We start from the raw sequence: 25,665 nt of genomic DNA, 5'->3' as shown, positions 1-25,665 counted from the left end.
ATCAAATTATGCATCTTCACAGCATAAGGATCTGTCTGAAAATTAAAATGTGATGTAATATTAAAATCAGGTAAACAAACTAATTATCTATGGTACAAACAAAACAGAATTCCTAACAAAGACATGGTTTCCTAACACAACATCGTTTAAAACATGTTCATCCTGTTCAAGGAAAAGAATGTGAGCCTGGTCTAGAACCCACCACTTCAGCAGGAGCCTTTTCCAAGGTCTCTCTTTGGTATCACTTACCTTGCTGGTTTCGGGGCTATCGGGATCAAACTGAACTTGTTTAACAGCCAGCTCTCGTCCAGTGTCAGCATCGTAACACAGATATACTCTGCCAAAGGCACCTTGACCCAGCAGTTTACCAAGTCTCCAGTTAGTTGGAGCTCGTGGTGCTGAAAATATAAGTATGTTTTGGTTTTCAAATGAGCTTGTTATTTAGCTGATCGAGAAAAACTGGAATACACAGAAAATAATTTTTTGAAAGACTACTCTTTCAACAACAGAGACTGTGCGTCCTAAACCTCACTATCTAAATTACCAAGATCAATAAAACTCCCTGTAAGATGGAAAACATGAGCTACTTAAACTTATTCAAAAAATGATTTGTGGTAGAACTAGACATACTTAAAACAACTAGCAATAGCTAATTTGAAAAACAGAAAAAGAATATTAAACAAACAGCTGTCTTTTTCAAAAGAGAGAGGCATAATTACAAGGTATAAGCTACTGAAGTCATCACAAAGTATATTTGCTCCTGAAATTCTACCACAAGTATGAAGCAGTACCACTAAAAATTTACAGTTTAACTGAAAACATGACCAAGATCTGCAAAAATAAATAGTAACTGCAACCTACAAAAACCTTCTCAGGTCCTAAAGTCTAAGAAATCACTTTTACAATGTTTTCTTATCACAGATGTAAATTCCAATTGAAAGTCTACACAGAGGTTGGTACAGTAAGCAATGAAAATACTGATGAGCACAGTCCTGACCTTCGCCTATTAGAAAGATAAAAACATATTATTTAATGGCATGTGTTTGGATAGCATGCTAGGTTTTGACATGATATACCTGAAAAGTAGGAGTTTTACAGTGGGGTTCACCAAATGGCAGAACTTACAGCGGCTGGGTGGGCTGATGTCCATGACTGACAAGGTGGGATTGTCAATGTCACTGCCCCTCCTCCTCATGCGGTTGTCCTCGTACTCCGGCGTGAAGACGCTGCTCCCACTGCTGGTGCTCAGTGAGTGATCAGTGGGGCTGAAACTGACCGGGGATCGGAAGCTGTTGCCCTGAGTCCTTCTGGCTCTTGGAAAAGTTTTACGACCTTCAATGATAAACACAGAACACAAAAGTTACAGTACAAAAAGATACTGGAAAGAAATGTGTACATGCAAATATTTTATGAGCTCTACATCGCCTCATTCAGATCTGCCACAGCAGAGATAGGACACAATCATCACGAAGTTTACTGGACTACAATCATCATGAACTTTCCACCTAGAAGGAAACAAACATTCATCACAGATGTATCTAAGGACTAGACAGAATCAAAATCTTGTGTTTAAGAGACGAAAATTGGGACCAAATTCTGGAATTTTTTCAAAATATAATCAACATGCTTGAAAAATCTTGAGACCCATAAGAGGAGGAATGAAAACGCCATGCCTCTGCTTTTATTGCTCTATTAAATGTGCAAATACCAATTTTCTGATATTTAAGAGAATAAAATACACGTTCACAATGCTGTAGGACCCAAGCCAACCTCTTCCTTCTGTAAACTATAAAGTATTTAATTCAGAGAAAGACTGACACCTGGAATCAAACAGGAAGACCACAAAAGTATTTTAAAAATCAAAACATAAGCAATGCAAAATTTGGAGATCGCTACGGCATCAGAATGAAAAAACAGCACTGATCTTCAACATGTTAATTACAACCAGATGACTAATACAATTTATGTTAATCTATTTAGATAACACAACTATATTTAGAATAGCATCTCTTGATTAAGTTTCATCCTAGAGAACTCAGCAATAACTGAATGAGTCTCTGATTCATTAGCTACTACACTAGAGGAGGAGTTCCCAGAGGACTAAAGAAAGCAGATAAAATATCTCTGAAATAGTAGACTCAGTCTTATATGCTAGTCTGGACAATTTAAATTCCAAGAAAGATATGCAAATAAGTTATTAAGCAGTTTTATTCACCATTGAAAAGATAAAAATGTGATAAACCAGTCATAATTGGTTTGTCTCATGTAGCCAATCCTATTTTCCCATTTCAATGGGACATTCTCACAAGCTAACTTATGAAGTGTTGTAGACCATCTTACTATGCAGATTATACTCAAGACAGATTCAGAGCATGATCAATGATTCCTCATCAAAGGGAAAGATAAACTGCTGGGGATGTCCACTTAAATTGTCTTCATTTTCATGCACTATTTTAATTCATCATGTACATATGATGGAATTCAACACACTGAAATATTGCAGATGACATCATGTTGAGTGTGGCTGAAAGTCCATTTAGAGATTAAAAAAAAAATTCACAATGGAATTAGACGTTAGAGATGATTCAAAAATCAAGATGAAATTCAGTAAGGAAGCACAATATACATAGTTAAAGAGAAATCTAATGCAGAAACTACAAAATGTAAAGCAATTGGACATCATGAAGAAAATGATATAATATAGGAAAATGTAACCCAAGACTGAAGAGCAGTCAGAGTGGTGACCAGAAAGTAGGGTCATTCTGCAACATATTAATGTGACTGCTCCATACCAAGTTCTGCTTATATCCTGTGTTATACATAAAGTGGCCATAAGAAAAGCCTCAGCTTGGGCACAAGAAGAAAACAAAGGTGAGAAACCAGGCGTGTGTGTGTGTGTGTGTGTGTGTGTGTGTGTGTGTGTGTGTGATGTAGGGATAAATAAGGGCAATGACTAATTCTTCACTGTGATAAAACAGACTAACTAGTTACTATTTTCATTTGCAGGAAAAATGTCTTAGGAGACAGAGAAAGTTAAGTTATAAGATAAGCTATCTTGGAAGTTGATAACATAAAGGAAATGTATGCCTTCTGTTCAAGTCAATTTAGAGTTTACTTGAAGTCAGTAACAGACAGATCATTGCCTCCTTAAATCTTGCTCTAGAGCAAGGAACTGGACTTTGCAGTGCCCAAGTTTGATATTTCTGTGATTTCTGTAACATAATTCCATTTATTGCTCTGCACATTCCACACTGCAAGTGAAGCCATCTGGTCTTGGGATACATTTCTTGGTAACTCTTCTCAACTAGCGCTCGACACACCCTGAAGTATGAAAATCCTTCAGCTGCTCCTCTCTACTTCCTTTAGAAATTTAACACATGTTAAATTTATATCAATGGTATTACTGTCCAAACCAGTTTTGTGGACACATCAGCAGGTGCTGCCTTGCATTCCAACAATTTATTTCATCAACTAGTTCTCAGTTTACATCACTGCTCTTAAATTTTATTTACTCTTTTAATCTAAGAAAATGTTAACAGGAACTCCACTGTACTTGGAATTTCTTAAAGCAAAACCAGACATTATAAACAGACATACCTACTTTAGCTAGAAAAGGGTCACAAAGGTCAAAAACTTATACTGTATGACTTGTGTGTGGCCAAAGATAGCAAACATTTCCACAGTTGTGCATATGACTCAGGAATTCTGTAATCCATAACTTTACTAGAGATAAAACTGCTCAGAGGTTCTATCAATCATTAGAAGCTTAGCAAGTGAGTGTGGGGAAGAAATTTAAGCTTTCAATTTCATCAGTGTTTTCATTTAATTTCATTAAGATCTTAAAACTTTATCACATTTTCCAATGAGAAAAACCAGATTAATAAAACTGTTGCAGTGCTTACCATCATTGTAGTCTTGTTGATGATATGAAATATGGTATCTTCTGGGATAAGTCCCCCCTTTTCCAAATTTCTCAAATATTGGGATATCATACTCTACTAGAAAATAAAATTATTCATTTCAAAATTTAAAATGTGACAAAAGCATGTTGAATTATTCACTTTGGTAATACAAACTTAAAATGGGCAAGCAGATCAGAGGATATGAAGGGCAGAAGCATCAGAGGAAAAAGACTTATAGAACAAAATTACACAAGTCACAAGTACTAAAAGAACTTCAGTCAAAAGTCCCAAAGGATCAAGAATTCAACAGCTCAAGTGGTTTGTAACCTCTTGCTTAAAAGAATGTTGGAGGACTGCAGTATGCCTGATTAATCCAGTTTTAAAAATACTTTATAGAGGAGAAACTATTCCAAAGAATAGAATTTAAAGCTGTATAAATATAAAAAACTGGTGAATGAGTCAACACAGCTTGAATTACTAAAACACATTCAAAAGATCCTCTTTTAAAAGTTATTGAGGGGGAAAAGTATAAGGTAAGGGAAGAAGTCCCTCAGTGCATAAATAATTGGTTACATGGTAAGTACATAAGAAAGGGGGAATCAATAGTCCACAGGAATCTAAAACTCATGCAATTTAATTATCCATGAATTCTCTGTACAGAACAAGGAACAGGGAGGTGGCAAAATCACTTTGAGAAATAAAACCAAGAGAATAATTAGAGAAGGCCCTTAAGAGGCTACGTGACTGGATAATAAAGTTGCAGATGAAGTTCAGCTTCTGTAAAGGTTTGTGATAGACTTCCAAAAAAGCAGCAGCTGAACTCTTTTTATTAGCTGAGAAGAAAATTAAATGCTGTAAGATATACTGAACAAAGTTTTGGTCCACTCAATTTCAAAGATTTTAGTAAAACTGGAAAATATTCAGAAGTACAGAGATGATCAAAGATACAAACTGCTCCTGCATAAGGAATGTAGGTCCCTATAGACTAGAAAAGCAACAGCTCAAAGGGAGCAAAGAGATCCATAAAAAAACCAAAACAAACAAACAAAAAAATCCACTGGAAAAACAGTAACAGGAAAAAAAACAAAAAAACAAAAAAAACCCCCAAGCCTTAAAAAAAGTTACAAAGCACATACTCCTTCATAAAACACAATAAATTGCACAACTGTCTGTTGCAACCTACAGCTGATGCTGAGAAAGTTTATATAATGTGAAATAGGGACAAGAAAAATTTGTGGAAGGAAAAAAAAAAATCTATCAAATCACAGAACATCTTGCATTTACAGAACCTTTGAGCAACACATGACTAAGAATATATTCTGAGAGAGGAACATTACACACCCCTCTGTAGAAGCCCAGTACTGGTGGTGGCAGGAGGAAAGACTATGCCAGATTGACTTTTTTTCTGCTTCTGTTACACCTCAAATCATGAGAATAAATATTGAATATTGAATTAATGATTGCTGTCTATCCCACTATTAACATACTAGAACATGGAATGGGGAAAATCCCAACAAATCCCAATAAAAACTAAGATATTACAGTCCAATTTAACTAAGTGTGCATGCCCCTATGCACTGTACATTTGCACTTCTTACAGAAGCAGATAGTTATACTACACCCACTAGGAGTGATGTCACACACAATAATCTAGAAGAAACATGAAATTTCTTGTATTTTCAAGGTATCTTTCACTGTGTGCATTTGGTGTTACTTTGCTTTCTTCTACCATATTGTTTGTGTAATACAATACTTCTCCAGTGTGAACATCCCTTCTAACTAAGTCCTATTAATTTGCAAGAGGAGCAGTTCTGGAAAGCTAGTGTGTCTCCAGTGATTTTTGCCTACCTGAGAATTCCTGATGATTATCTGGATAGCTCTGTGCTCTTGGCATCCGAGACTTGGGATAGTTGTCCCTGGAAGTGTAAAAATACACAGAATCTAAAAGCTGCTGTTAATCCACACTTAAGCTTACTGTCCTCTTACTGATGAAAAGCCACTGCTATACAGATTGCTGCAGAATGGAACTCAATTCTGAAACTCAATTCTAGTAGGCAACTGTAAGAATTAAGGATCAGCAACAATGAAGAAGCTTGCTCACTGAGCTTAATGTAGGTAAGAAAGCAACAGACTCTGTTAATGAGCAATGATATTAGTAAAAACATGAATTATCACAAGTACAGCCACAAAGGAACACTGTTATGTTTAACACCTTTATGGCTAAACACAAAGGTTTATAGACTGGCAAAATGGGTTATACAGTCTACAAAAACTCTTGAGGAAATTTAACCAAAGAAATGTAGAACCTTTCAATGAGAAAAAACATTTCCTCTTCTCTCCATGAAAGTCATAGGATTAAGAGAGTGATTTTATTGAGTTATAAAATGATGAAGAATTTTTTGGTTCTTACATGATCACATTGTTTCTTACCTACAGTTGGTATGTAACTCCCAGCCACAAAAAGGAATGGATGGGATTGCCAGTCAGAGCAATCGATAACAGTTTATTTCCATAAACATACCAAAACAGTGTCCTCCTTTTTCTGGTAAGAATTTCTCTAATGGGTAACAGAAGCTAAATGGAGACACAAAACCTACATCTTTGTAGGAAATATTTAAATGAAAAAAAAAAAAAAAAGGAAAACAGACTAAGTAGAGGTGACAAATTAAGTAAATAAAAACAACCAAAAAGAGTTTTGAAGAAGAAATATGAGTTGCATTAAGTCTGCTTTGTTTCCCCTTCTTTCACTCACTCCTACCCCACAAAACCCTTAAATTTGGCAATTAGATAAAATTTCTTTTCTATGGAGCTACATTAAATACTGTGTACATCTAACCTACCACACTAAAACCACAAAATACCTTTCACGTCTACTGTCTTCCTTGTGAAATGCAGACTTATTAAATGCAAAATTGTATTTGTTAGACCAAATCTACTTGTGTCCTCAAACCACATATTCTCAAATGAAATAGTACTACTGAATAATACAGCTCTGATTAATTGCCACAGGCAGTGACCTCCAACTCTTCACCTTTCTACCAGTTAAATAAAAAATTTTATTAGCAGTTTTATTACTTTTGCAGTTTGAAATAAACAAAGAGCAAATCTGCAGATTAAACCCAAGGTTATTTGCCTGACCACCATAAACCAAACAGGAATATGTTTTACTTGACTTGGCTGGTGGACAGTGACCCCTCCAAACACAGGGGTCTTCTCAGAGGTCAATCCAAAAAGACCCCCCATAGCATACACTGCCTCTTGCTGACTGCTGGGCTTTAACAAAGAAAAATCAGCTGAAAGTTTGCAAGAGGAACAAGGGGAGAGGAGCAGGCAGTAATTGCAAAGGAAAGGAAGGGACTGTCTGTTGCAGCCAGTAAATGACTCTACCATCTTCTTGAATTTGGTATCCCCTGCTTTAGCAAAGAAAAGCCTACTTCATATGGCAGTGCCTAAGAACTGTAAATTTAATGCAGTGGCTCACTGCCAGGGTATATACACCACCCATGTGAAAGACCCAGCAACATTTAGTAAAAATCTTCAGTATATTTTCATAGGACCTTAAACCTAAATTTTTGTGGTTTAAATACAAATTATTGAAAAAAGCACCACAGTATTTTCCATGTATTAGTAAGCAATTAAGTTTCAATAAGCTTTTATAAACATTCTATAACTTACAAGGGAATTTTTGGAAGAAGCACTGTCACTGGAAAGGAGTTGTATTTTACAACTGAGACATTATGCAATCTAATAAAGATAAATAATTAAATAATGAATGTAAATAATTTTTACCCATCTAACGGGCTGTCAAGCGAGGGACAGCTTCCTGAGCCAGAGTTTTCAGGACTGCTCAAAGACAATGGATCCAGCATCTAATAAACAATAAACAGAGGAAGATCAACAAAGTTCAAGGTTTTTTTCCACTTTTTTTTTCTAAATAGCTAAGGGGGTTGCTATAAAACAGCTAATAAGAAACAAATCCAAATCACATATGAACTGGTAAAAACAGAATGGAAAGCTCATCTGTTGACTTAAAATGAGCTCCTTCCTAAAATGAAGTTTGTTTTGATATATTGTATAACATCTATTATTTTCCATGAATTGGACAACAGTCTTTTGCTGTAAATTAAGCAGTTACCCCTCCAATTTTTATGGTCTGTGCTGCATCTTAAAGGTCCTGGGTACCTACTTTGCCATACACCAATCAAGAACTTCTTAAAGAAACAGTGTCCTGAAAGTGGGTTTGCAGAGTGCAAACTCTTAAATGAACTCTGTATTGGGAAGGACAACACCACAGATTCAGCATTTTTATTCCTCTTGTCTCATGCTGAACAATATTGAATACCCCTCTATCCAACCCCTCATCTATTAAAGAAAGTGTGGGATCTGCTGTCAGAGTGCCAATAGCTGTGCTCAGGCAGATCAACAGCAGAGCAGAGCAAAGCCCTCCATTCCCCAATTCCCTTCTTGTCTTCGGTGGGCAGGCTGTGACACACAAAGGCAGCATGGCCAACACTTGCCAAGGTGATGTGGCAATGTAGGTGGGGGGGAGCAAACAGAATTTGTGAGCCCACCACACCAAACTGGCCCTTAAGGCTGCTTAGGTTGAACTAACCTGGTTTCTTATGAAAGTAAAATTCATTGATTTAAACCTGCTGACAGCTCACACAGCAATGCATACATGTCAGGTTATATATTTCTGGAATAATTAGGAGTGAATGGACATCCCAGGCCACAGGGACCATCTGTCTGTCTGACCAGTCAGTGACCAGAAATTACTTTACCCACACCAAAAGTAACTATCTCCCTGGAATGAGCCCAGACTTGGGCTGGATCTGACCACATGGCTATGATAATGAATAGCCCTGGTTTGGAAAGTAGGAGATGCAGTCCCTATTCTCAGCTCGGTCATTAAAATTGTGCAACAAATTGCACTATCCCCTTGCCTTTATTCTATCATCTGTCTCTCATTTAGTCAGCTCATAAAAACTGTTGCCTCTTGCCTTTTGTAAGTACACTGCCAATGTCAACAACAACTTGAACTGATTTGTGTATGCAGCATTATTTTTCTTTCCTCCTTGAAATATCTCTTTCTCCATTGCCAATTCTGTGAGCAGTTACATTCCTGCTCCTTTTCCTGCTGTTTTGAAGGGCAATTTTTTATACTCAGAGAGCAGGATTTTTATTTTGCTAACTGTGCAGACATCCAACATCAATGCAGATGAGTAAGAAGAAAAAAAAACAACATACATTTGTGATCTGTACACACCAAAAAAGTGAATTTGGGAAGTCTTTCAGAGCTTATTTACGCCAGACCTACAGCCATCCCCTTGCCTCTATCCCAACACAGTACCTACCACACAGAATATCCTGAGTTGGAAAGAACCCACAAGGATCATTGAGTCCAACTCTTAAGTATCAACTGAGTCCAAATAATTCTGACAGGTCCAAAACCTTTCTCAAAATCTCCTTTTAATTACCTGGAAAAGTTGTAAAGCTGGTCCCGCTTATGTATCATTCTCAGTAAAATTAAGGGGCTTGTGTTTTCTAATGTTTTCTGCTGGCATCTCTGCTGTTACTTGCATCTACCACTATCTAACTCAACTATCATGGCAATTAAGAACATTATCTTTCTCCTTGTAACAGCATATTTTAAAAATTGAAGAGACAGAGTAAAAAAAAATAACCAGGTTCTGCAAGACTAAACAGCACAACCTTGACATAAACAACCTTATGTCAAGGTTGAAACCAATCAAATTTTACTGAGTTATCATCAATTGTTTGCTGTTCCTTCTAAAAATTCCATATCCTTCTTGAACAGCAGTATTTCATAAATAAACTTAGCAAGAAACTTTAATTTCAATATCCACAGACATACCTGATCCATACTTTCTGGAATGAATTCACCCTCACTGTTGATACTGGTGAAGGATCCATTTCGAGCCACCTGATGCAGCTCATCTGGAATGTATCCTGGGGGAGGTGAACTCCTGTCACGAGTATTAGAACCTTTTGAAAGAAAAGGGCCAGTCAGAGTCTCCACTAACCCAGAATTCAAGGCTTTACTGAAATGCTTCAAAGGCACTGAACCTGCCTGCATCACTTCTTGCTTTGGGAATCCCCCAAATGACTTCAGTACAGCCTTTAAAATCTACCATCCAGAAATTACGAAAAATTTGGGGCAGAGTTGCCTCAATGTCATTAAAGAGAATTTTCGTTATATAGGAACAGAAATGTCATTTGCCCGCACATCTGGCTGTAAATTGCTTGTTTTGACCAAAACCAAAATCCAAACCATCTACCCATGTCACCTAATCCTTTCCAGCTCTTGAGAATTTCAGTTTTTCTTTGCTGAATATTAAGTCTGTAAGAACATAAATACATATATTCATAACAAATGCATAATAATATAATTAATTATTTTCCACACAATTTATTTAAGCTCTCTAGTTTCATAATTAAATTTGGAAGTTAACATCACCCAACTTTAAAATATGAATAAGTAAAGAGGTTAAATCAATCCCAAAATCAGTATGTTAAACAAATGCTCACACAATAAAAAACTATGGGGGTCCTAAGCAAGCAAACACATTGTCATATAAGCAGATTTTTCAGTAGCTCATTCCTGTATCGGAAATATCAGTTTTTTAAGTTACCCTGAAAAAACTCTATATACACTTAGTTACTTGTGGGGGTTTTTTGATAATTTTCTGTATTATATATATTTAAAACCCTTTTGTCTTAATATTCAAAATCCACTCCCCCAAATGCAAATTCTGTAGCAGTCATTGATGAGTAGAAGAAACAGTTTGTGTTGAGAGCAAAATTTTAATGAAGAGTAAAAGACAAAAGACATTTTTACAATTAAAGGTATTGAAATGTGCAGCTTACCTATTACAGAGAGTCGCCTTTTTCTGTCTGTCACACCAAACACTGTATTATCTAAATCTTCCAGTGAGGGCAAGGGTTCCACATTATTTACACTGGGTGACTGAAAATGCATAAGTATTACAACCTGCAGTTATTACTTCACATTCCTGACAATGAAAATACTTTGTAAGCGTTACAGCCTTTGTGCAGTACATTCCATTTTTTAAGCAGTCAAAAAAGCAGCTTGCCAATTTACATCACAATTCATCTCTTTTAGTAGCTCATTCATAGTCTTTAAAATTCATTTTCAATATGTGCCAGTATACAAATCCTATGAACATCAATGCCGTGATTTGTTAGATAATATCAAAATATCTCAGCATTTAGTCTATAGACTTCTAGTCTTTGCTACAACAAATATTGAACTTCCCATATGAGACTTAAAGAACAGTTTCAAATAACTACCATTACTTAAATTCTCTCTGTTTGTTTTGTATCATTCTACTAAGGTTCACTTTTCTACACCTGTAGGCAAACAAAAAGACAGGAACAGGATCTAGGAAAAATTTAAAACCAAGTCAGTACAAAATGCTTAAAGTGAAATGACGAAGTAATTAGTACTATATTCAATTGGGAAAATGCCATATTTAAGAAAAGATAAAAATTATAATTCATTATGAAAACTGAGGAAAAGGCACATCAGCTCATACCTGTGTATTTCCATGTATTACAAGCAGTATCTTGAGACTCTTCATATGTACACTACGGTCAAGTAGTTCAACAGCTTTGTCCAGGTCATCCTGTGTGGTTAATGGAATTACAAGCTACAAAACAAGGGGCAGGGAGAAAAAAAAGTCTTAAACAGGACACAAGAAAGAAATGAGGAATTCAAGTGCAGAGAAACAAACAGAATGTTTCCTTTCATAGCAAACAACTTGAAAATAAACCTTATTAAATGATCTCTTAAGTATTAAAAACTCAACCTTAACTCTTCCGAGTCCTCTACTAAGCAGAACAAGTCTTCACAAGAAGCAACCATTTTGCATATACAGAACTTAAATATCCAGAAGTTTCACCAAAATAGGTACAACTGGGTCAATGCCTAAATTAACAAAGATTTGTAAGATAAATATAAGTCCTATTTCATCGAGTATAAAGCAGATTTTTGTATCTCAAATGTTACTAATACACTTGTTTAAAGTTTGATCACTAAAAGAATTTTCCACTGAAAACCAGCATTTGTTAAGAAGATGTGATCCATGTGCAACAATTCTAGTCCTCACTAGAATCCTACTTGGATCTAATTAACTAGAATTAACTTGGCACACACGTATCTTTAGAACAGAAAATTATGCCATTAACGTGCAGTCGAGATCTGAATTCTGTAACAATGAAAATTTGGATTGTGTTTCAGGAGAGTAAATTACAGCTTCGGCTGTAACAAAGTAACAAAGGAAAAACAATACAGATTTTTAAATCTATTCTACTTGTAAACAGCCTCAGTCAAAGATGCTTAAATACAGTACTTTTATACAAAAAGAGATGGAATTGAGGGGGAAGATCTTGATAAAATGAAGAGTATGCTTATTTGTTAAATTCCACTTTTAATACCAGTGTCACATTATTACCATCACATTTCTGAAAGGCGATGGGATGACTTGCCAACTAGTGCAGAAGGTAAGAAGCAGAAAACCTATGCAAATGCCTAAAAATCTACTGGTGGAAGGAGCTGAGGCTAAAGTATCATGAAGGGCCATTTCACCTGACCCTCCTAACATCCAAAAACCTTCTGTTGGAATTCTTCATTTTGAGGATCAATTGCATGGAAGTGTCTGGTAATGCAATGAGTAACTAACAAAGAGCAATCACTGGCATTTTCTTCTGCAGAGATGCAGGGTACATACAGCAGTTACACTGTGCTTAACCAAGCAGATGAATAAGCCTCCATGCACTTTGCTGACTCAAGGCAAAAGCCAGATGTAACCCCCAAGAATGGATCCTGCATCTGTAAATACATTTGCTATTAATAATTCCATCCCTACTTCTAAAGGAAAGCCAGAAGTAATATTGATCAGGCAAAAGTGGCTTGACACTGCTGGCCCTGTTACCAAGAAATCTTTGGCAACCAGACACTTCAGAGTAGCAACAGTTAAGCCCAGTTCTCCAATCTACACATTATCTAAATGCAGCATTCCAGCAATTACCTAACAAGATTAATCCTTAAAGAAAATTACCTACAAGGAAGGCTAAGAGCTATTTCAAATTTACAAACATGCCAAAGCTCAAAGAAGTAAAGAATTTCCCAAGATCACACAACAGGACTGTGGAAGATCAGGAAGATAATTTCTCCACTCTTCAAACAAGTCAGAGACACCATTATGATACAACACTACTCATGAAACATTTCATGCATTTCCTGCCTATCCTAATTCCGACAAGACTTACGTGTTTGAGAAAACACACACTAGAAATCTGGGGTTTTGTCAAAGGACAAAAGAGGTGGTTCCCACTTCTTACAAGTGCAAATTTCAGCCTTAAAATGATCAATGGCCAAGGCAAGAATTTTGAGGACACAGAATATTACCTCATTATTGCTGTAATGTAAATCCATAGTCTGTCCAAAAGCAACTTTAGCTTTAGCTGCAAGATCTTCAAGTTTAACAGGCCTTGGTAATTGCAGGATCCTGAAACACAATTTAAGTTATAAAGAATTTCTGTCCATTACTTATGAAAATCTGGCAACTCATTACTTAAGAACTATCTCAGAACTAAATTTACTACTAAAAAGACTGTAAGAGGCTATACTTTATTCCATGTCCTCCATATTTTGAGACTTTTAAAAAAGAAAGAAAAGCAGTGAAAAATCTAAAAGGGATAAACAGATACAGAATTAAGATTTCATTGCAACTATTTTACTTGCTTAATGCTGTGCAAGCCTCCATTTCTGAGGGAAATTCTTAGAAACTTCTACATTTTTCCACTTTAGAAAACTACGACAATGGAGTGCCATAGGCTGACAAGCATAAGCACAGAAAGGAATTACTCCTGCAGTCCCCATTTTTTGGAAATCCGAAAGACTATCTTACCTGAGGAAGGTAACTAAATGTCACCATCTTTACCATAATGAACTACACACTCAAACTGCCCAGTCCATCACTAACTGTGCTTCAAGTGTGCTCCTGTAAGAATGGTGCAGTTGTAGGTCAACAACTTAAGATTTTTTTTTAACTCAATGTCCCATCAAACTCATCAGCCCAAACTGAGTATAACTAACCTTTTACTATAGAAAACCATTTCATTTTTGAGATACAACACCATTAAACAAAAAAGAGCTTTTAATAGGGACTAAGCTATTGAGGTACATTCAATTCACATTCAAAAAAGAAAGGGCACTCAAATTCTGTGAAGTAGAAAAGTTAGCACAGGGTACCAGTCCCTTTCATCAGTAGTTCAGTTAGTAGTATGGTGGTTTGGGGGATATTTTTTCTCACTGAAATGAGGCTAAAAACCAGGCCAATTTCAATTAAAAATTATTTTTAAAAAATAAAATCTTAAAAAAATACCCTAAAAAAGCAAACAAACCACCCCCTCCCCAAAACCTAAAAAACACTAATTGTCACTGTAGTTAACATTTTGGGCAGCAAGCCTGCAACTCTACCCATCACACTACATACTCTTTTGAACAAAGTGCCACATTCACCACTGAAAGCAAGTCTGGAATCACTTCTCTTTTTCACTTCCTTTCTTAAAAACTAGTGAGAAAGTCATTGCATAACTTTTTTTCCCTGCATGATTTCTTCCCTTGATCACTAGAGTTACATGCTCGGGCAAACCGATGTATTCTAATCGATGCTGAGCAACGAGCCTAGGCTGCCCAGAACCCCTGGGCAAGCAGGCTGAAGTCACCTGGGACACTTCATCACAGACCTGGGTTAATGAGCATAAAAACCTGGGAAAGGGATCTTTCCATGCACTTACTTTATGCTTGTATTCATATTGAACTGGTTAACTTAGTCCATTGTGAAACTGAAATATGATGAACTGCAAAATGCACTGTCTGTGCAGACTGGCAGCATGTAAACATTTTTCTGCTTTTAAATTCCTGCTTCCTCTTATTTCACTAGAAATTGTTAGGTAGATGAGACCTCAATTCTCAAAACTTTCAAAAAAACATATTCCCTCCAAATTATATAGAGAACTCAACCATTACTGATGCACCTCTACATGTGATGTCCAGAGAGTCACACTAAGGGCTGCCCAGAACTAGTATAGGGTTTATTGAAGCTAATTGTTTAAAAATAATTTAATATTTCTCTTGAGAAAAAGCATGCCTATTATTTCCTTTTTTGTGTAAGTATTTTCAAAGATCTTATTCTATCATAATTTGTCTATCAGTAGAATGAAATTTGATACTTTCAGAGACAGGCAAAATGAATTGTCAACAAACCAGTTCTGCATGGAATTATACATCCAATTCTGTAAAAGCTTTTGAGCACACACCAGAGAAGAGATTATATAGAGACAGATGTTTGTATACTTTAGCAGGTGCATCATCCACCTTTCATAAACAAAAAGCAAATAAATTTTAACTGATTAAATGAAAACAATTTGAGTCTAATAAATTTTCCTCTTACAGTTGTCAGACTGGCAACCCTGAAGTAAAATCCAACCTCCTCCTCTGGGTATTACAGTAATAATAAATTATCACACATTTATTACACACACAATGAAGGACAAAAATGTATTTTCTGGTCTACTCAAACTTGAGATCTATTTTAAAGACTTAAGTAATTATACAAGACTACAAACATCCATCTGAAGTGTAACCAAATGAAGGATACTACATCGGACATAGTCACAGTATGATATTTAGGTGTTTGCATAATTAGAAGCCATATTTTAAACATTTTAAACAGTAAATTCTCTCTAAATTGTTTTCATAAAAAATTAAATTTAAGCTCAAACAAAAAATCTTAGAGATCTGAAACATTTCAAACTGTTAATCTGATACTTTATGACAGGAGCATAACAAAACCATAAACAAAGAGACAAGACTGTTTCTTTACCTTTTTTCACCTCGATGCTCAAATTTGACTCTAACATCATTCTGTAAGAAAAGAGATAAAGGAACCACTATGAGTTTGTTAGCACCTCTTTTGATGAAGTCAATGAACTCCAATAGTCCTACACTAGAACTAAATTCCATATTAATGTTCTGTCCTTTCCAATATATCAAGTATTTTAATAAGCTACATTTGCTGAGGTACATGATAGAGGCTTAAAGAGTTCAAAACCAAAAAATGTTAAAAGTAACTTATAGTGGTAAAGTATAAAAACTTATTCTGAAGTGCAATGAATGCTTCTGTAAATAAACACATTATTTTCTATCAATACATGTTAATATTACAACATATTTATGACTTCAAATTTAATGTGGATGTGGTTACCAAATAATTCTGTATCTTGAACAGGCAGATGGGTTTAGCTATCAATAACATGTTTGTGAGTACATTTTGCAGCCGAGAGTTCCAGGCCTAAGAAACATCTCTTGTTGCATAAGCATTACCATAGAAACCCAGGCATACAATTAAGCCAGAAGTCATGCAATACATCTCCCAATAACCATCTCTGTATATACTTGCAGTTAACAAAAAATAACATTGCTTTGCAAAGTCATAACTTCAGTAATCAAATTGTATTAGCAACTACTGCAGGAAAAACAATAATGCATTCAACCACAAAGTTTATCTAAGTAACAGTGTTTCATCTTCCAAAAGAACTGATTTTCAAATGATTACTTTCAAAATCCACAAACTGAAACAGTGATAAACATTTCTTCTAGCTTTCTAAACACAGCTTATACTCAAATAATTTTGGATCATATGTGCATGTTACCACAACATCTAAAGTCACAGCTCAGATGTGAGTTTCAAGACAGTGGCAAAGCACCACTGTGTTACAGACTGAACTCTAACAACTTTTAAAGCACAGAATTAAAATTATGTAGACATGTGGCTTTGACAGTTTAAGAGCCAAATATATCCAAAAATTTTCATTTTTAAAAGGTTAAATTAACACAAACTGAAGTTTATTGAACTGTAAATTAAGGATCAAATCAAATAAACATACAGTTAACTCAATTTAGGTAGAAGTCTACATCCTCTCCTAATCTCTCCATATAGTATTTCAAACCTATCAAATAAGTATTTACTACTTTTCTATTTGTGTTCAGTATCTACAGAAAAAACTGCAGCTGAAAAGAACTCTTATTTCCAGCTGCATGAACAAGAAATTGAGGCAAAAGATGCAGTGAAAGACTTTAAGCATATTTTGGCTGCTGTACTGACATTTTTCCTTGATATGATATAAGTGACATTTGGGTAATCTACTAAACCTATAAAATTATTCCTTGGTATTTTAAAATAGTATAGTTACAATATAATAATAACAACAAATATAAAATCACTTTACATATGGTGTAAATACCTCTGTAATCTTCAATTTACTTACTTAAGCACACACCATGATCTGTTCTGAAATGCCACCATTTCATTTTGCATTAATATAAGAATATGAACAAAGAAAATGGCAGCACATGTGGGAGACAAATAGCTCATTCTGGTATGCTCACTGGTCTGGCAAGCAAAATAATTACAGAAGTCACAGCAGGACACTCCATGTTCAGTACATTGGTGAGGATACTGAAGATTACCTGTTTCTTAGGGGAAGATGACTTTGGTTTTCCTGTTTCTTGCTGGGGCAATACAGGACGACTGGCCTTATGAAGCACAGCCAAATCCTGCATGATTGAATTCAAAGCTTGCTGCTCATCTGCTCAGAGAAAAAGACCAGACAAGTGTAAAAGGCTGTTACTTTTGAGGGCACTACTCTCTCATTTCACAATTAGGCAGGCATTAGTCTAAAATCTAAGAGTATGCACTACATTTCAATACATAATTATCAATTTTAAAAAAATTGTTGCCACATTGTAAACATTTTTATTTTATTTATCATTAACAGTGCTTAAGGAAATGGACAGCTTAATCAGTAACCCCAATTCAATAACAGGTTTAAAAAAACCTGAAGTCATAACAAAGATTAAACTTTAAACAGCTGCAGGCCATATTAATAAGAGAAAGGGGATGCAGGAGAAAGCCTTGCCTATTTCAATTCAAACAATATCCATAGATGAGACGTTTACTTCCCGCTCCTTTCCATAAAATAAAGAATAAAAAGCAAGTTCTTTTGAACTATTTCTCCTCTGTCCTGAACAGGTATGATCATGCCCATGAGAGGCATACACAAACTCCCACATGAACACCTCAACTGCCTGAGCATCAGCTGATAGCCCATGGAGCATTATAAAAATCCAAAACAAAAACATCAACACAACCAAAAAACAATAAACAACCCAAAAATAAAACACCACAGAACTTTTCCAGGACTGAAAATACAGAGGACTTTACAGCTTAAAGGAAGAATTCACATGGAGAATCAGAAGCTTTGAACCCAGGGGATAATTTAGGGGCAGGAATGCTACATAAATTAGGCTTCAAGTTGACAAAAAAATCCTAAATCCTGACAATCTGCTGCAGCTGTGATGTCCTGATGTCATGATAGACAAAATCTGCCCCAGAACTTGGATATGTTCCTTTAGACAGGAAAGTGCTTCGGACCTCAAAAGTCTGTACATCCATCACTAAGAGTAATTTATTTCTAATATTTTATATTAATTCCTTGCTACAGCAATAGCAGTGCACTCAGCATGTATCTAGAACACTGGACAACAAAATTTATCTCCAGAGGTGTTGACTGTGTGCCTTCATGCTCCTTCACAATGGATATGCTTGTTGAAGAATTCATTGCTAAATGCTGTGATTTACAAAGCATACATTTAAAACTGGATTTCTCAAATATGGACCTGAGAAAAGCTCAGCATTAAAAGCAGCAAGCAAGCATCCCAAATATTCAGCAACAACGAGAATTCCTTCATTCTATTAAAATATAACCAAATATATTTCTCATATAAAGAAATTTAAGTGTTCTAATTTAAAGGATTCCTTATAGAATGGAAAGCTGGTCTGAAAATTAGTAACTTTAATCATCACCCATGCTGTCATTATTCATAACTCTACTAAGATATGCAAATCTACAACAGCAAGTTTTACCAGCACTATTTAATAGCAAAACTAAAGGTGTTCTTGCAGCTCAGCTATTGATTTCTCACACTAAAACACACTTCAAAATTTGCCACAATTAAAACAGTTGAACTATTTTATTGTGTTACGGCCTATTCCAGTGCTTAGCAATGCAAAAGAGAAAATAATGCTTTAGCAGTTCGTTGGAGTTTCCAGTGGTTACTGGATTGGATATTTTACACAAAAGAAACCAAAGTACTGTGGCAAAGCATCTAAAGTTACTAAATATCCAGTATGACTCAACAATCATTTCTCTCACACAAAATGTCAGAAATCTGAAGAGTGCTGTATTCCTAGATTGAGCAACTTTTATTATTAAGCATAAGGTTAGGAAAATTAGCAAAACATTAGGAGATAAACAAAGGCAATACAAAAATGCATGTGGTGTGGTTGGTTTGTTGGGATTTTCTGGAGAGGGAGCACCAAGAAATTATTACAATAACAACATGGTGAACTCACTAAAAACACACAGCTTGAAAAATTGACATACAATTTAAAGAAATACAAATGTGCCACGTAAGTAGAACAAGTCAAACCATCTGCACAGAGGTGGCTTGGCACTGTCATGACACAAGGGAGTAAGATAAAACTCTTATTTGTAGATTTTATGTTTTGAGTTTGATTCTAACACCCATCACCACTAAGAGCACAGTTAGTATTGCTCAGTACTCCAATACCATGAATGTAAATTTCCTAAACTTGAATCTGTAAGTAGAGCTGAAGACAAACACCTTTTGTTTCACACACAAGAACTGCGAACATGGAGCTGAATCTGATGTCGTGTTCATGACTTTGTGTTTTGTTTGCCCTCAGCACTGCGGTTTTATAATAAAAAAAAAAATGAGGGAAAAGTACTACATTATAAGGAAGGGGGAAAACCAACCAACCAACAAAACCCCAAAAAGCCACAAAAGGAGTATTTTCAACACTAGTGAAGCTGCTGAACATTTACTTTCATACATAGATGTTACATTATGTTAAACAGCCAAAGCATGTTTTCCAGGAATTGTAGTAAATTTTTGTGTAAGTTACACAGAAGACTTACCCATTATGGCAGTGAGTCTGAAAACTCAAACTTCAGAGAAATGGTTGCTTCATTAGCATTATTTTATTTCCTAAAAAGCAAAACCAAAACCCCACAATTACTAAAGTTGTCAAAGCCATATAAAATGGTCAACTTTTCATTGTTTATAGGCAGTTTTTCTAAGATTCTACATAGCAAACTCACAGATAAACTACAAATAAGCTTGCATAAGACACATATTATATGTGGAGAAAACAGCTTTTGCATCCCCAAGAGTCCAAAAAAGCAGAACATCTATAAATTATTTCCTATGCTGTGTTTTTTGTATCAGCAGTTGCCTTGGAGAATCTTTGAAAAAATTATTCACTTAAAGTGTTTAATAAACATCTTTTTAATTCTGTATTTGATCAAACTGTCTTAAAATGAGAGCTAATGTAATTTTCATTAAAATGTCTGTTTTAATTAGCTGTCAATACATTAAACATAACAATGTATTTCATGATTTTAGATTAAGCACTTCTGTAATATTTCTTTGTAAGTGTTTCAAAGAAATACAGTAGTTCTGTGAGGCATTTTAAATCTTCTACCACACCTGAAGACAACAAAACCAACTTATATCTCCAAAAAAAAAAATCCCAGATATTCTTCCTCAACCTAGCTGAAAAAAACCAAACTTGGAAGCTGAAGATATTTGAGCTTAAGGGCTCACATAGGGCTGAAGAAAAAAACATTTCCTTCAAGTTCCTCCAGCTACAACAACTCATTCTTTAGCCTTGATTTGTGATATGTCTCACTAGAACATAAGCTAATAAGTAAGCATCCATTTATTTTCCCCATCACTTCTTTATTCCTTAAAGAAAAAAAAACTTAAGAAAATTAAATTTCTCTGAATGACTTATGTTTCTTATTTTATCGCCCCTTTTAACCAAAATTCTCAGTTCAAATATGAAGTACAATCAGTCACCTTAACAACCTTTGTGTTAGCATTTAATGTTACTTTAAAAATAAGCTAACAACATTAAAATTTCAATTAGAAACATGACTCAGACCCAATTTTATTAAGACCTCTATGAATTTGCCTTGTGAAATGGAAAAAGACTTCTGTTTTTAACTGATCATTTTCACAATGGTCAGAAGAACAGGGTGGTTGTGGAGAGTGACTAAAAACAAGATAACAAAATTCAACTTTTTTCAAAGAAGTCTATATAAATTCAGTAAAAAGGTAAAAAGCATACCCTAATCCCTAGCTGCAAAGCAACACAAGCATAGCACACACACAAGAGTAGATTACAATCCAAGACAAAAAAAAAAAAAAAAAAGGAAGCAAAACCAAAAAATTGAAACTCTGAAAGACTCAGGAGAAGCAAAGGCTGCAAACACAAAGAGCAGATGCAAAGGTAGAATAAAATTATGTCAAGGTCTTGCAGAGAGACACAAGCAGCCTGAATTTGAATGTAATTAAAAAAGGGATGACAGAGTGAATTTCAAAAAGGTGTTTGCTACACTCTTATCACATCATCAAAGAAGAATATCCTAGCAACAGCATTTTGTATATAAGGGTGGAGAGAAGCTGATTCATATTCATGATTCACTTCCCACCAGCCACCTTCCAAAGTCTGGAAGTCTTTCAAAATCTGAGAAAGCTAAAAACAATTTCCAAGAATCACCTGGATATTTTCTTTCCTCGGTGGCTTTGTCAATGCAAATGAAACAAAGCCTGAGGACAAGTAAGCTGTGCTGATGATGCAGCTGTTTCAGACACCCTGAGCCAATTGCCCATTCTCACACACTTCTATAATAACCAGACACAGTTCCTCTCAGTTACTAAATCAAGAACAAAAAACCCAGTGAAGCAAGCAATCTAGTTTATCCTGATTTAGTAAGGAATCCAGACTTACACAGCAGGACTTTACCTACATAGAAAGGTGCTTTACACTTTCAGAGTCCAAACCTGTTGCATAGTGGGGCAAGAATCTCAAGGATATCAATTCCCTCCACCAAAATAAATGAGCGCAAAGATAAATGTTTTCCAACCCTTACAGCAAAGGCAAATGACAAAAAGTGAACTCAAGATATGAAAGATGCACTGTGATTATTTCAATCACAGCTAAAGATTAAATCTGACTTACACTGTATTAGACACAAGCAAGTTAAACCAAGACAATACAAAACCAGTATCTGCTTGCACTGCTATTCAGAGAGACATTTGTCTATAACACATGAAGCAAAAAGAGCCAAGTAAAAATGAAGAGTGAGCATTCACAGGTGATTTTTCAGACTGTAGAATGGACAACCAGAATATCAAGTAAGACTATAAAATTTTATTTCATAGCAAGAAGAATGAGCCAGATAAAATGGTTTTACTCTAAAAATGTTATTCTTAAACAATCACATGCTTGGTCTCGCACAACCAACATCCTATAAATCCCAGCAAGCAAGGCTGACAAAACCTCAAGTGATCACTTAGTCAAACAACCGACTTAACCTTTCACCAAAATAATGTGCAGCACTGCTCGTTAAGGTTTTTATTTTAAAAAAATAAACACAATATCTGTGAACAAGACAAAGAGTAATACCTAAATCTGAATTTCTGTAGCATTTTTCATAACTCAAAGCAACTGCTGGCATAAATGACAATAACGACACTACATGGTGTGGTGAGCATAGAGGTCAGTATTGTTACAAGACATCAGAAGGTAACTCCACAGAAATGAACATAAAGAAGAGGATTGTATATGGACATACACACAAATGAACACTGGACAAAAAGCCAGCCTTTTCAAAGAATATGAAAGCAGCAGCAGTAGCACAAAAACAGAAATGATAGAAAAAAGGAGAACTGAACAAGAGTAATGAGAAAAAGCTGAACAGTAACACATCAGATGTGAGATCACCTTTAGAAAAACCTGGATCTTTAACATTTTGTAATAATACATTAAAAACACATTCACAGGGAAAGCAGATAAGGGAGAAAAAGAATAAACTAATCCAAATCAAAAGCCAATGATACATTGCTAAATTAAGGTAACATTTGGAAAACAAAACCATAATAATAAATTATGTAAAACATAGCAAATGCCTTGATTTCAAGGTTTACTGCCAAGCAAAATATGTCTTCTTGAAATAATTACAGATTAGTTAACAGAACTATCTGCAGCAATCACCCTACTTAGGTTTTTTCAACATATTTGGCTAAATAGCAGATACTTATTTGCTTTAAAACCTCAATTAATTAACAGGAAACCCAGCTGATGGACTAAAATAAAAGAAATCCATATTCCTACTTAGCAGAAAACTCCAACAAACATGATTCCCACTGCAGGCCCCTGGAGACCAACAATGATCAGGCAGCACAATGAAACAGAAAAGTTCAGGTTTAAGGAAATTACCTGCATCATGTCTGAAAACAGTTGCAGTCCAGCAAAATGTATTTAAATACCATTAAGTGTTTTAAATACATATAATAATTTACTGTGGTTAGTCCCCATTTATTATTAATTAAAAATAATACTAAACACTTTAAAACTGAGACGAACTGTGTTTATGATACTAAAATTCACAGGACTGCTTTCTGAACTTCTATACTCCCTGCAACCAGGAGAGCACCACCCACAATTAGAAGCTGTATTCCATGCAAGTCTAAATACTGTGGTTTATTACATTTACTCAGTAATGTTTTTGCATTGAATGCATTTTGACATAAAGACAATCATTTAGGCAATTGGAAAAAAGGTTGCAGCCAAAAGATTGGACAGTCTTAGCAAGAAACAATTGAGAAAAATTATTAAATCACAATGTAATTACCTAACATAGGTGCAATACACATTAAAGTGGCATAGTGAAATCCTTGTGTGTATAAAAATGCAGTGAATGCAGAAGCCATCTTGCTTCTGCACACAACCTGCAGGCACAGTGCTCTGTGCACACTGCACGTGTGGGATGGCTGAAGCATCACAATCTTTGTGGCTGGCACACAGCTATCAGGTGTCTCTACAATCAGCAGACTTGTGATTTCTTACACTGAAGATTTTAAAAATCTTCCTGGCAAGCAAAAGAAAAGTGAGTTAATGTCTCACTGAGCCCACAGGAGCATGCAGACTTACCTCATCTATACAGATTCAGACATGATTTGGTATCTATTTTATGAAAAGAATGGTTACTAGCTGTACTCCTTTTTGAGTTCAATTTAATACACAAACAAAAAAAAGTAACAAAAATCTTCAAACCAATAAAACAGACCAGAAGACTTGCATAAAAATCCGTATCTATGGATGGTGCCCTCCCAGTTCCAGGAAGAATAAAACCTCAAAAATCAATGCTGTCAGTTCAGGCACCTTAAATGCAGCTCTCACTCAAATTACCTAGGGAATCAGATTTCAGAATTAACTGAAGGATCCAATGTGCCCAGTGACAATAGGAAAATTTCATTCAGATTAAATATTTAGTTCCTGCTGTTCAATAAACTGTAATTTGACAGAGTCATGTAACATTTATCAGCTTGATGAACTATGATGTTGACTTGAAAAACTTACAATGTGCTGGAAGGTTTGAGAATGTAAGGACAGAGTTTTTAAAGACTGTTCTCATAACAAAATGGAAAGCAGCAGTTCAAGATGAGTTTATACCGAAATTAGTCTTTTGAGATAAATATCTTAACACTTACAGCAATATTCACAAAGAATAACCAGAGTCTACGAAAGCTAATCTCTCTACACTTCCTTTAGAGTTGACAGGGAGAGATAAGCATATTTAGAGAGTTTCAAGACACTCCAATGCAAGTTTCCTGCTTTGAATGAACCTCTTCTTTCCAAGTAGTATCAAGAGCCTCTATTAGCTAACCCTTCGTAGGCCTACTCCATTTCAAGTACACCAAAAAGATAAGACTGTAATTGGCCTCAAACAGAAAAACATCTACTTTCCTCAACAAGATCTCTTTCCTCACCTAATTCGAGTTTTACAGAACTTCTCTATTTCCTGTATCTGTCATTGCAGCCAAAGCACTTGACAGCTCATTCCTCAACCTAACTGAACAATTGCTTTGCTGACACATCAAGCAAATCTTCCTTGAAAGTCATGATGCTTTCTTAAGATCTGTTCATGATTTTTAAACTTAAAAATGTTAAACTGAGGAAGGGTCAGCACCTGACCCTTACAGACAGGCACCACAGCGACACCTTGCAAAATATGCTAGTGCTACTAATTTTGCAACAGAACATACTGGCTACAAATTGACTGCTCATTCTCTTCCCTTATCCAGGACCAGACTTTCTCACAAAGATGTATCAAAAAGCAACAGACACAGTTCACTGGGCTACACAAAACTGCATCACTGCCTCCTGAGCACTCTGTGATCAGAGCACTCTGACATCTTGGAAATTTATCACAACCACCATGGCGGAAAGCCCCAGCACCACAACACAAACATTCCTCACCATCAGCTGGGCTATTCACATCATAAAATCACAGTTGTATTACTGTATTAAGGCTAACTCAATATATTAAGATAACATTGGAGTGTCGACAAACACACAATAAAACACTTCTGTGATGCTTGTAATTTTATCCTAATTTACTATCTTATATTAACTGAGTAGCTGCATAGAAGGTGTCTCAAAAAAAAAATAGGTGTATGAAATTTTTAGACTCTAGAATGCCATGAAACATGCACTACAGT

At 35.5% G+C, this 25,665-nt stretch overlaps 1 protein-coding gene across 4 annotated transcripts in view; it reads right to left on the bottom strand.

Moving 5' to 3' along the window:
* Positions 1–25,665, bottom strand: part of MAP3K2 (mitogen-activated protein kinase kinase kinase 2) — a 47,600-nt gene that overhangs the window by 12,072 nt on the left and 9,863 nt on the right. For 2 of the 4 annotated variants that reach the window (XM_064717959.1, XM_064717960.1), the window contains exons 2-13: positions 20,013–20,082; positions 17,482–17,600; positions 15,836–15,876; positions 13,354–13,453; positions 11,480–11,593; positions 10,791–10,890; positions 9,778–9,908; positions 7,692–7,771; positions 5,751–5,818; positions 3,903–3,998; positions 1,126–1,332; positions 250–398 (exon numbers count right to left, since the gene is read on the bottom strand). In XM_064717959.1, coding sequence (XP_064574029.1) covers positions 250–398; positions 1,126–1,332; positions 3,903–3,998; positions 5,751–5,818; positions 7,692–7,771; positions 9,778–9,908; positions 10,791–10,890; positions 11,480–11,593; positions 13,354–13,453; positions 15,836–15,876; positions 17,482–17,600; positions 20,013–20,016 — 1,209 coding nt within the window. In that variant the 5' untranslated portion in view covers positions 20,017–20,082. Of the gene's footprint in view, positions 1–249; positions 399–1,125; positions 1,333–3,902; positions 3,999–5,750; positions 5,819–7,691; positions 7,772–9,777; positions 9,909–10,790; positions 10,891–11,479; positions 11,594–13,353; positions 13,454–13,855; positions 14,044–15,835; positions 15,877–17,481; positions 17,601–20,012; positions 20,083–25,665 lie in introns of those variants that run through there. The other 2 variants (XM_064717961.1, XM_064717962.1) reach the window with 2 other exon arrangements.

Source organism: Zonotrichia leucophrys, chromosome 7 (genome assembly GCF_028769735.1).
Source record: "Zonotrichia leucophrys gambelii isolate GWCS_2022_RI chromosome 7, RI_Zleu_2.0, whole genome shotgun sequence".
Classification (NCBI taxonomy): domain Eukaryota; kingdom Metazoa; phylum Chordata; class Aves; order Passeriformes; family Passerellidae; genus Zonotrichia; species Zonotrichia leucophrys.
Note: the sequence above shows the minus strand (reverse complement) of the source record. Positions and strands in the feature narration are given on the sequence as shown.